The 12,621-nt window shown below is 39.5% G+C and overlaps 1 protein-coding gene across 2 annotated transcripts in view; it reads right to left on the bottom strand.

Annotated features, from left to right (window-relative positions):
* The window catches only part of bsnb (bassoon (presynaptic cytomatrix protein) b), a 74,647-nt gene that overhangs the window by 19,639 nt on the left and 42,387 nt on the right, over positions 1 to 12,621 (bottom strand). For both annotated transcript variants that reach the window (XM_084349434.1, XM_084349435.1), the window contains exon 4: positions 1,276 to 2,067. In XM_084349434.1, coding sequence (XP_084205560.1) covers positions 1,276 to 2,067 — 792 coding nt within the window. The remainder of the gene's footprint in view (positions 1 to 1,275; positions 2,068 to 12,621) is intronic.

The following is a 12,621-nucleotide window of genomic DNA, read 5'->3' as shown; positions in this document are numbered from 1 at the left end:
TCATGAGCATTTTTCTAGATAATAGGGAGTAGAATTAATGCACTGGATCTAATGCAGTTGGAAAAAGTCTCATACTAAGATAAAAGAGAATAATTACATTGGATAGAACAAACTCTTCAAACAACCAGATATAATAACACTTGAGGCTAAAATCAACCCAAATATTTACTGTCCATTACATTTCGGTGTTAAACAAATTGGACTGCATACAGTTTACACATCTGTTTTTCATCCCTGAAAAACACACTAATTTAATGTCAAAATATTTCACTCTTTAAGTATATAAAAAGTACAACAGTATAATCCATCTGAATCTTGATCAGAGATTTTATTTTGACTTGTCTGTGAATATAATCTTATTTGGTATGTTATTTAAGCTATTGATCATATTCTATTGATTTGGGTTCAGTTTGCCTGTCAAGGTTTTGTACACACAGATGGATAAATACACTGGCACACAGAGTGAATGTAACAGACAATTGAACATACAAACATCTACAGACAAATGTCATTTGGTTACATGCTTGATTGTCATCTTTGACGCATTCTCCATTGCATTCTTCGAACCGTTGAAGAATAACGAAACATGCTCAGAATGCTTAGAATTTCATCACGAAGTGTCACATTAAACAAAAAGCTTGCGTTTGATACAAATAAAATAAAAGATACAAAACCAGGTGTAGAAATGGGGGAACAGGCTGAAAATGAGTAATGGTGACTGAGACAATAATAATGATGACAAGGATGATATGGATGACGATGGTGATGATGATGATGATGATGATAAGGATGAAGAGCGAGGTGATAAGGATATCATGATGACAAAGAAAGTTACATTGAAATTATTTAAACAAAGGTGTGATCAAAACATATTTTATCTATTTAATAACTATCATTACTAACATTATTAGTAGTAGCAGAAGTTATGACTATTACTAACTTTAATAGCACTGAGAATGAACATGATGATAAAAATGATGATGATAGAATGATTAAACTAATTATTATGAACAACGAATAAAAGAAAAGAACAAAAGTTTGGATAACAGCAATAAAAAAATTATAATTACGAGAAGAAGATTGAAAAAAAAGACAGATAATGATATGATGATGATGAAAAAAAGTGATGTGGAATGAGTGATGAAAAATGATGATGATGATGATGATGATGATGATGATGATGATGAAAAATGGTTACAATTAAAAAATTAAATAAAAATCATAATGGTGAATCAAGAGTAACAGGTGAAGGCGAAGAAGTTGCAGGTAGCTCACTTCATGGTGTCTTGACTTCTGTGCATCTTCAGTGATCTTCATGTCTTTTGGTGAAGTGATAGTCTCTGACAAAGCCTTCTTTGGTGAGGCCTTGACGTCTTCTTTTAGAGATTTAGACATGACTTTAGTCTTCTCCTGGCTCTGCGGCTGTTTGCGGGCCTGGTTGTTACCTGTGGGTTTAGACTGAGTGGGTGCTGTTTTTGATTGGTTGGGAGAGGCCTTGGCATGGGTGGGTGCGGCTTTACCAGGGGTAGATGACGCTTTCACACCAGAAGGACCCTTAGTCTGAGCAGAAGGCTGAGCAGATCCCTTTGTCTGAGTCGGCCCTTTGGCCTGGCTCGGGCCTTTTGTTTGGTTAGCAGACTGAACAGGGCCCTTACTTGGAGCTTGTGATTGATTAGGACCTTTAATTTGAGGTCCCTTACTCTGAGCTGAGGGTTGTGTTGGACCCTTTGATTGAGAAGGTGGCTGAGTTGAACCCTTAGGTTGGGCAGAGCCCTTAGTTTGAGGGGAAGCTTGGCTGGGGCCCTTGGCCTGAAGGGCAGGCCCAGCCTGTTTCACAGGAGAAACAGGGCCACTTACTTGGGGACCCGTTGGTTTCAGTTGTTGTTGGGGACCAGTGGGCCTAGGCCCTGAGAGTTGATTGGGCCCTTTCTGCTGAGGTGGCTGTTGATTGGCTGTAGCAGGTGGCCGGGGGGATCCCACGGGCTGTGGACCGGGAGCTGGAATATCTCCCAAGCTTCCTGACAGAGCCCTCTGTGTCTGGCAGTTCAAGCAGAGCCATTCTTTCTTCTGGAAAACAAGCACAAAGAGAACATATAATCAGGCAAAAGCACATGGTTTCTTGTAACACTGTTAGTCATTTACATTATTCAACAATGCAAAGTACCATGACTCAGTTTTCTTCGTGTCAGCTGGATGCCAACTGGTGCCGACATAAAGCCAAATAGTTTAAATGGGCAGCAATCTGACTAAATTAACATTAATGCTCAACATTGGTGTTACCTTTGATATTGACAGTGTCAACGCATTATTTGATTACTATTTATGATGATTGATGGGTTCAGAAGTATGAATGTTTAGTTAAATAAATCAACTTAGAAAGTTGTTGCACTGTAAACGGTCATGGAGTGCCAAAGACTCAGTTTAGCGAGTCTGAACAAGTGAATATTTGAAAGCCTGTCCAAACAGGGCCTTTCATCTTTTCCTGAAGACTTAATCATTTGACAACATTAAGCACTCTCAAACAGGGTACACAGAGGCAGAGTGCTATGTGAATACAAATTAACACATCTGTTAATAGATTGGAGGAGTGTAACTGTCATTAGACCTTTTATGGAGCCCACAGCAAATCTTCATTCTGCAAGAGGAGGATTTGTCCTTCACAGCCATCCTCATTGAACCTTGTGTTTAGAGGTACTTATAGAGCCTGACACTGCTAAAAATCTTGAACAAAACCCATCAAAGACAGGATATTAACATAAACAGATTCAATTTCAGGTCAATGCAGCAGATCGATGGAACTGCTCAATGGAGAGAAATGGTTATATTACAGGTTATGAAAGCTGAAAAGGGAGTAGGGGGCACCATGTTTGTAACACAGCCCTCCATTTCTATGATAATCATCTGTGCCTGAAGCCTGAAGAGGGAGCGTTCTCGTGTCGCAGTCTCATACAACAAAACAAATAACCTCATAAACACCTCCATTGCCGATTACCATCTGCCCAATAAATAATTTCTTTTATTGGCGTCACACTTAAAAAGCAGAAATACAGAAGACGCACTTCAACAACATGCCCAGAAAACAGCTGATAAATAAAAACAATGCAGGTGTTGAATACTGTATCAGAGGACATCTTTACTGTGGTCCAAACGGTCTAGATGACAGAGAGGGTTGCAAATATATGATTTATTTATTTATTTTCAAATGCCCTTACATTTTTCTCATGATGCAACTCTCAAATACAATCAGTACTCATGGTGGAAGTTGGAGCGATTCAGTCACATCAGCCACATGTCTGACATGCTGGGTACCCTAAAGAAGAGTTATGTGCTATAATCATATAAATAATGGAGGAAAAGCAACGAGCAAGACCAAGAGAGATGGAGAGTGACAATCTAGTCAGGAATATCTTATCAGCACGATAAAGATCTTAAAGATGCAATATGTGGATTAAAAATGAACCAAAATTTGTAGTCAAAATGTGAAGACTTAACATTTTTGACATTAAGGTTGTTGTTACTGTTGACAGTATTGTCTGATTCATGGAGTGATAAAAAGAGATATCCAAAATTTTCTCTGACTCAGTGCATACTTCATTAGCTAATGCCTAGTTTGCATATTAAAACAAAACATTTCCGAAAATTTGTAATACAAAAAATGATTGTCTTGATATAAGTAATCAACTGGGAAAGTTTCGTGGTTAAATATATTCGTTATTTTTACCCCATTCACCTGCAGTGTCTTCCCCTGGATCTTAATCTAGAAAGCAGTGTTTGTCTCCAGTGATAAGGTGTGGGCGAAGGACACAGTCTGTTTTCTTTTTCACCTCATACTAAACCCGTGTGGAGAAATTGATCAGACGCTGTGTGAGTGAGAGACTGATTAATTCTTCTCCTCCTCGTGGGTGCTCTGGATTCCTCATACTGCCACAGTGAAGGGGGGATACAGACCATCACAGGCCACTTCTACTATTCGTCCAGTAAAACAGATTTCTACTAACAATGCTTAAGCGCTTGCTGATGTGGGTGGTCGGAGAAAAAGCTACAGCCAAAATGTAACAGAAGGGCATGAAAAAGGAGGAGGAGGATGGAAAAACAGAAAGAAGAAGCGGTGGTAGAATAACGATGTTGATTATAGGAAGTAGAGAGAAGGTGGGGATGACGATAGCCACAAAAGATGCCATATTTACTATGTGTGATGCTGTTACTGTTTATTGATTCCAATCAATCTAAAATAAATAGCTATTTATGAGGTCACAGCAGATAGCGTGTCTGCCTGGAGAATCACAAATAAATATTTCTCTGTCATAGGAAAATCACAAGAGGCAATTTCCCTGATAATTTTGTCGATTAATCATCAATTGTTTAGTCTATTAATGTCCAAGGTGACGGCTTCAAATGCCTGCCTGATGTGCTGAGAATGATGTCCAGTTTACAGCCATACAAGTCTAAGAATATGAGGATTATTCTCATTTGATGAGCTTAAACCTGAGATTTTTTTTTATTTTTGCCTGAAAATATTTAAACAATTAATTGATCGTTGATGGCTATAATTACACCGATACCAATACATAGCCGCCAATATAAATTTCCCCATATCAGGATAATTTATCAGTCTAATATTTGTCATGCTTTCCTAACAAATCATTCAATCAAGTAATTGTTGCAGGTCTAATTTAAAGCTACATTCATCAGTTATAAAAACAAGCTGAGAGACACGCAGCCCTAATTGATATTACTATGGTGGCCTTTTTTAGTTATTTCAGTCGTCATGGCAGTGAACAATTGCCAAATTACATATTCAGCATACACAGAGCAATATTATCATCCCATCCCACATGTAAGTCACTTTTAGCACTGGTTTGGTCTCCAGCAACATCTGAGTTAAATATTTTGGCCACAACTATTAATCAGCCAGTTTTTTCTCAAACAATTGATTATCATTTAGTCTATGTAACATCAGAGAAGAGTCCAGGGTGATGTCTTCAAATGTCCAAAACCTAAAACATATTCAGTTAATCACAATAAAAGACAAATAGCTAATGAATTCAGTGCTGCTGGTCTTGGGTCTTTAGTCGGCGTACAGCTGCCTAATGTGAAGAGAGCGCTGAGACTAAACTTCTCTGATATGGAAATTTTGATGAATTCAGTTTTGGTAACTGTACACTTCAACTGTTCCTCTGTTAACAACAACTCAATTAGAGCCCTTATGCAACACAAGTGTTAAATTATGCAACTCCCTAGTTTAGAAACGGTAATGTTTGAATCATGACTACTGTGAAAATATGCAGTTCATGCTGGAATAGTGTGGGCAGCTACAATGTTTTTCAGCACAAAATAAGAGTGTGTTAACACTTGGCTAGTTGAAAAACCTTTCAAGGACAGTCAAACCACAGTGTCTAGAAGAACTGTTGGCAACTGCTTTTAACTTACACCCACACACAATAAATGTAAATGCAATATAACATAAACAGATATTGTGGCGACATCTGAAATCTATGTTTAACAAGCTATTTTTAATGGCGCTCTTTTTCCATTGAGGTGGAACCTTTCTTAGCGTGCCCAAATCCTGCAGGAATCTGTTGTCTCAACTGAGACCACGGAGCGTGGATGGAGCCATTGGCATGCCAAACAGACAGACTTGCTTTGTTTTCATCTCTCTCAAGTGCTCTACTGAGAAGCTATATATAAACAGGTGCAGTACTCTCAGAACTAGCCATCTGTGCCGGCTCTTGCTCATGTAAAAAAAAATAAATAAATAAATAAATAAATGTTTTTGTGCTACTGAAGCTATGCTAAAGTATAGACGGTGAAGGCTATGCTACGTGTGTTGACTGCACGCACACATGTATCCATCTGATCACACCCGATCCCCTGAAATCTCTCCTCACTTCCAACTTCCTCAAACTATATCAAACCTGCTTTCTGGGGTATGTTCATAACTGTAGAATTTAACAAGATACCTTAATTAGACACTAATAAACATTTGTCTTCCGTGAAGGAGCTTTCTTCCTGCCATTTTGGCACTGCCAAACCTCCCCTCTTTGCTCCTGAATCAGCATAACATCGCTGCGTGGGTGAAATGGAGAGAGGAGCAAGGCCAAACTGGAGCTGGGAGTAGCAAATTATTCATGTAGAGTGTTTTAGCTTGTATAGCAGTCAGCGATGTGGGCTGTGCTTCCTACCTCTCCCCACAGTGTGGAGAAAATCAGGTCCGTATAAAAGACCGAGCCTCTGTGCTTCTGAGACAGGCCTTTAATGCACCCTGAAAACAGAGCAACCAATTCACTGTGGCAATCCCCTTCCACTTCTTAACTGCCCGCTGAGAAACAGCACTTCAACAGCTCAATACACAGAAATTACACTCCGGCTCAAACTACAAAAGACACAGATAATGAAATATTTTCTTCAAGCAGAAAATAATTCGTTTTTTTTTTATTGTTAGCACCAAGAAACTGACTTACTGTAGCTCGACAGCTCACTTTTTGTGTTTTGGGGGGGATTCTTCTTGAGGGTGTGTGTGTGTGTGTGTGTGTGTGTGTGTGTGTGTGTGTGTGTGTGTGTGTGTGTGTGTGTGTGTGTTTAGGTCTATTCTCTGTGTGTGTGGCACAGTTGTGTGGCGGCAGCAGGCTCAGTTTGTTCGTGAGATCATCTTGTTAGTAAACGGCTAACCTCATTAAATGGCAGGAGGTTAACTTGTCTGCTCAGTAGAGAGTGTACTTATCCTTGGCTCTGAACTGTAACTTGGCTGACAAGATGGCACACTGACTGTAATCTATCAATTACATTTGAAGCTATTGGTGTCTGTTCTTATCCTCTTGACATGCAATGAGTCAACAACAGAGCTTTTTTCCAGCATTCAGTTTGAAGACACTGTGAGAGGAAACTTGATTTTTTAAACACTTGGAGAGAACCTGCATCCTTCTGACAGTCTCTACTGTCACCAGTGCAGCTTTAGCACCATTGTGTTTATTGCATCTTGAATGAAAATCTCAATATGTCATATTTAACATTTCAAATTCGACTTGAACCTTGTAGTGACTGTTACGCAAGACAGTCACAGTGAGAACTTGGTGGTTAGAAGACAAGCTAAATCAATTTCTACAATAAAGCCAGAGCTGCAATCCTGTCTAATGTCATGTCCTTATATCACCAAGTTATAGCTAATCTTTAACGGATAAGTTTACCCAAATATTAAGTTATTATCTGCTCTTAATTATGCTGATGGAAAGTTGGGTGAAGTTTCTTAGTCCACAAAACATTTCTGGAGCTTCACAGCAAGCGATACTGTGTTGCAGCATTCTTTAAACAACTGAAGTAGATGGAGACTTGTTTTCTTACATTAAATACATTAAATGGCTCCATACAGCTCGTCCAGCATAATCCAGATCTCCAGAAGCCCTGACATCCCACACTGAGTTGAAAAGATGCTATTTACATCATTTTTTTAAGCAGAAATCTTGAATAAGCTTCTAAGCTAAAAGCGTTAGCAAGCACCTCGTCTATAGTGGGTGCATGAGCTGGACCACGCATTGAGGGTATAAATAATGTCTTTTAAAATCAATTTTGGATCTCTGGGCTTCTAGGGACTTGGATTACGCCGGACGAGCTGCATAGAACAATTTCATGGTTTATTTTTTCGAATAAGAAAATTCACCTGACTTTCCATCAGCATGAGGGTGAGTACATAATGACTGTTTTTCATTTTGGGTGAACTGTTCCTTTAATATTGTATGTCTATGAAAATGAAAATGATTTCTGCAATGTCCCTAAGAGCTCAGTGCTGCTTGACAGATGTGGCATAACAAAGCGCTTTCCGTTTATCTCACAGTAACAACAACACAGGAAGAAAAAAACGTTTTTACATCTAGTCTATAATGGAGTCGTGAATGCAGATTTTTCCCGGGAGATTTTTCGCCCAGTGGCAGACAAAACTGCATCATGAAAGTGATGTTTATGGGACAAGCCTAAACACTGATGGTGTCATTATTCTACAGCCATTATACTGTGCAATCAACATTGACCTCATAATGATACATTGGAGCGAAAAACACGTATAATGCCAGTTTAAACATTCATGAATGTATGATTGAGATGTTATTGCAGTGTCTGTGTGACGGGGCGTGTTCATCGGTTTGTAGTGTGTCCTGGAAACTGAGTTTTGTTTCTGTTGTTAACGTTTTCTCCATTTGCTGTATGTGTTTCCTGTATATCGTTGTGTCATTGTCATTGTGTTTGCAGCTTGTTTCTATATTTGTTTGTTTTCTACATCTGTTATGTTGCATATGTGTTGTCAGATTAGTGCAGATATTTATGGGGGCATTAAATAGAAATCTACAAAATATTTATCTTCATCTTAAGAGGAGGTGGGTGAATTTTGAAGCTCTTCCAACAACTGTTTTCACTGTTGTACATCTCTGCAGTAAATATTACAACACATACCAAGAAGATGATCTTATGCACATGGAGTTTGATTCATAACGTAGTGCAGCTGCAGTATACAGTAAGTGTTTATTGTGTTTGGCACAATAGCAAATGTGAATTCTGCTTTGGAGGTTTTCGCCGTTCAGTTGCCAAAGTACCAAGAGTGAAGCTGAGGGAGCAGTTAGTGAGTGAACCCGAATCTGCAGTGAGACACAAGAGTGGATAGTGTGAACACAGACAGTACAGTGATGCTCCATCCAGTCAGCTGAGAGCCGGAAAAGCTGCCCTTTCACTGTCAAAATAATGAGAGATTGAACACTGCAGGTTACCACAAGGAAAAGGTCAGAGAGATTGATCCCATTCTTATAGATTGATCCCACTCTCAGAGGGGCTTGCTGAGACATTACAGCCCTGATCACTCACACAATGTGTGTGTGTGTGTGTGTGTGTGTGTGTGTGTGTGTGTGTGTGTGTGTGTGTGTGTGCGCGTGTGTGTGTTTCTGTATGCAACCTGCATGTGTACATGCAAGTATGTGCATGACTACATCTGGTCTGTCCATGTCTATGCAAGTGTGGTTGTGTATAAATGTATGTGTATGTAATGCAGCGAGTAAAAAATACTAATTATCCACACTGTGAACACTTCATGTCGATTGAGACTAAAAGAAGGTATGTGAAAGATACTTTAAAACAACGTACAACCATTTTTATCACTTCAACTTGTAACGATCCAATAAAGGCAGAAATGATGAACTCCAGGCTATAAAAGGTGTTCTTCAGGTTGTAAAAAACGTAAACAGAGTTAAAGTAAATAAATTGCAAATCCGTGCAGAATGATCTTCCAGAGTGTGGCTCAATTGTTTATTTTCTGCAGATTCCATGCTCATCAATCAATTACACACTTGCAGAAGTAAGAGAACCTGGAACCTCACAGAAAAACTCAAAAAAAGTAATCATCGAGTTAAAATGAGGACAGATTCAGCAACAACGTGGCTTGTTTATAGCCCAAAAGGTTTTCTATAACACAGAACTTGTGAACTATTTTCAAGATATAAGAGAGAGTTTTAAAATGAGCCGCCATGTTGGTCCGGATAAAAATGTTTTCTTTGTTAGTCAAGCATCCACTGCTGGGGAGCGACGCAAAAAGAGTCTTGTGGACATATATCATTAAGCATCAAATTTAAACCTATAGTAAGTCTGATTGTTTTATGAACAAAGCGCCAGCAAAAATAATAAAGATACAGCAAATTTTCATTCCTTTCGAGTTGTGCTTCTGGCCTCCTGGTGAATGTAAGTCTCTCCTTTTGGCTCTGGTTTGATCTCCATAAAGTCTTGAGGGGAATGTCTGACTCTTTAGCTGCTAAATGTTTCACTATGTTCACAAGTTTGTCACTAACTGTCAGATACTGTAGATTCAGAGACTATATTATGCTTTTTGTTTTTTCGCCCCTTCAGTGTTTTGTAGGTTCTTGTGGATGTAAAAGATCTTGAAAGTTAAAAAGGTCAAAGTCCGCACCGACAGAAGCTCCTCTCCCCCACCAAAATCACTGCTCCTGAAACGCCTCGTCAGTAGTCCCGCCTTTAATTCTGTGAATTTGTGACATCACACTACATCACCATGTCACACATTTGCACAATTTATGCCTAGTGACTAGTTTGGCGTGTTAGAATTCATTCAGCACAGCTGCTCTGTTGTTGTTAGTGGTGCTGGGTCAGACGCCTGTGAACTGACCAATCAGAGCAGACTGGGTATTCGGGAGGGATAATTATATATTTGTTCACTAAGACTTTACAATAACTGTCATAAATGTATAGTTAATTGAGAGTTAATTAAACATAAGTTAATAGTTATTTCACTGTAAACAAATGATTTAAAATGCTTTATAAACCATTTATTTTAAAAGTATCTGGATGGCCATTATAATGAAGTTGCAGCTGATCTTTTAAACCCTTACAATTGCTTAATAAATGATCTATAAGTACTTCATTGTTTGTTAACAGTGAAATAACTATAACTTAAATTTAATTAACTATAAACTTACCATTTATTAATGATGGTTGTTATAAAACGTTACTGTTTCTTCTTGTGCACCTCATTTGTCTTCATTTCTCTCTTAAATAACACTGAAGTGGTTCTTATTTATGGGTCAGTGACTGCAGCTTCTAGCTGAACTGTAACTACTCAGTCTCTCTTCATGAGTAGAGGTGAAACATTTTCTTCAGGGAGAGATCACTACAGTGTGTGTCTGTGATCTGCCTCAAAAAACTCTGCTGCACATCACATCTTTTTCTCTACAGGGCTTTAATAAAAGGTCACATTGCTCAACAGCTCAACTCAGAATCTAGGTCATACATCACAGACTTTCTTCTTGCAACCAGTTGCAATCACAAAATAAAGACTTGGAGACTATGGAGCCAAAAAGTAATGTTGACAAGAAATGTACACAGACCTACAGAGCCCAACTGCTGGTTAGGTAAGAATATTAAAGAAAGCTTTAACACTTCCTACCCATGGAGGGAGCCAGAGAGCGCACAATTTCATGTGATATGGAGCCCCGTGGGAGCACACACACCCACACAACAACACGAACACACAGAGCAGAAACACAAACACTCAGAGTCAGATTCAAGCATCCTGCTAAATATTGCACTTGGAGTAGGCTGCACATTCAGCACCAACCATTTTCATATCTGAGCTCTTATTCTCTGCACAATTGCTGGTGTCAGTCACACCCATCTGTCCCTTTTTATTTCTGATGCACAAATACACACGATATAATTAAAATGCTGATCAGAAACTTTACAAACACACAAGTGCAAGCTGACATACTGCGGGTAACCTACACAACCTCAGCATTCTCCTCTCACTGTCAGTCAACTCACAGTGAGTGTCTGTCCCCCGCACGGTTTCTCTGCCAGGAACCAGACCACAAGCTGTGAGCAAGAAATGTCAGCTGTCATTAAATGCTGTCACAAACCTCACCGAGATATAATATTTGAGGTGTTTGTTAACAGGAAGGAAAGGAGGATCACTCCCCACTAAGTGGCAGTTTTCACGAGTGTAAAGGAAATTACAAATGTAAAAGAAAGCTGAGGCAATGTTGGAAAGACAGCTACAAGGAAAAGCAAGCAATTGGAAACGTGACAGCAGTGCATGGCGACATTAAACACTGTCACGCATCATGTGTAATCCTCTCCCACAAAGTTTTACTACTGAATGTCAAACTTTGTCCACCCTCCTTCTTACATGAATTCTCCCAAAAATAATTCAACAATAGCTTTCCCATTTCTCCCATCGGCAGTCTTGGTCATTATTTTTGACAATGCACAACAAAAGCGGTGGCCACGTCAACCCTCAAAGGAAGAACAAAGAGCTGAAATAAAGAGGAGAATCACGTAACAACAAAGGCAGAAATCATCATAATAATCCTTCAAGTTCTGCGTCTCACAGAGATTAATGAGCCGTACGACAGAGGAGGTCATAATTAATTTGTAACGACTGAAGGTCAGGGGAGCAGAGGGTCATTGTGAATTATTAACTACCATGTTCACAGGGGCACGCTGCCAAGCAGGTGTGAAACGGGGTGAATTTAAGGTGAGTGGGGAAATATGTCATGCACAGTTTAGTGCCAACACACATATACACACAGACACATTTAATACCAGTTAATGAGTTAAAGGAACTATGTGGGCGCATCAACGCCCACAAACACCTGAACACACAGCGTGTGAAGTACTGACTCAAACAAATGTAAACAAAAGTGCAGCAGCAGCAGCAGCAGCAGTCAAGAGTTGCGAGAAAATTCACTACATATACCCGTACTCACTGTATTCAATCCTGTTTCAATGCAGAAATATTCACAATAGGAAACAAAGATCAGCAGAGCAGGTTACTCTATCAAATTGTTATGCACAGTCTGAATGAACAGTGCTTCAAGACTACCAAGTGCGCAGCACGAAGTGTGAGCGAGCACATGCCGCGGCAGTGTGCCAGGCTGTGCCACGCCACACCACGGCTATGACAGGTCAGTAAGAGTCAGCAGGTATATAGGTCAATCCCCTGGGACTCCTTCAATGGGGACACGTGGTCAGGCCTGTGGATTAGAGAGGAAATGAAGGATCATCCACTGAGCAAGCAGGACTCAACTGCAGTCACAGTAGACTTCCATACAGGGCGTTCAAAATCAATATACAAAATAT

This window comes from Pagrus pagrus (assembly GCF_965226575.1).
Source record: "Pagrus pagrus genome assembly, chromosome: 3".
Classification (NCBI taxonomy): Eukaryota; Metazoa; Chordata; class Actinopteri; order Spariformes; family Sparidae; genus Pagrus; species Pagrus pagrus.
The sequence above is the reverse complement of the archived record's forward strand: the minus strand, read 5'-3'. Positions and strand labels throughout refer to the sequence as shown.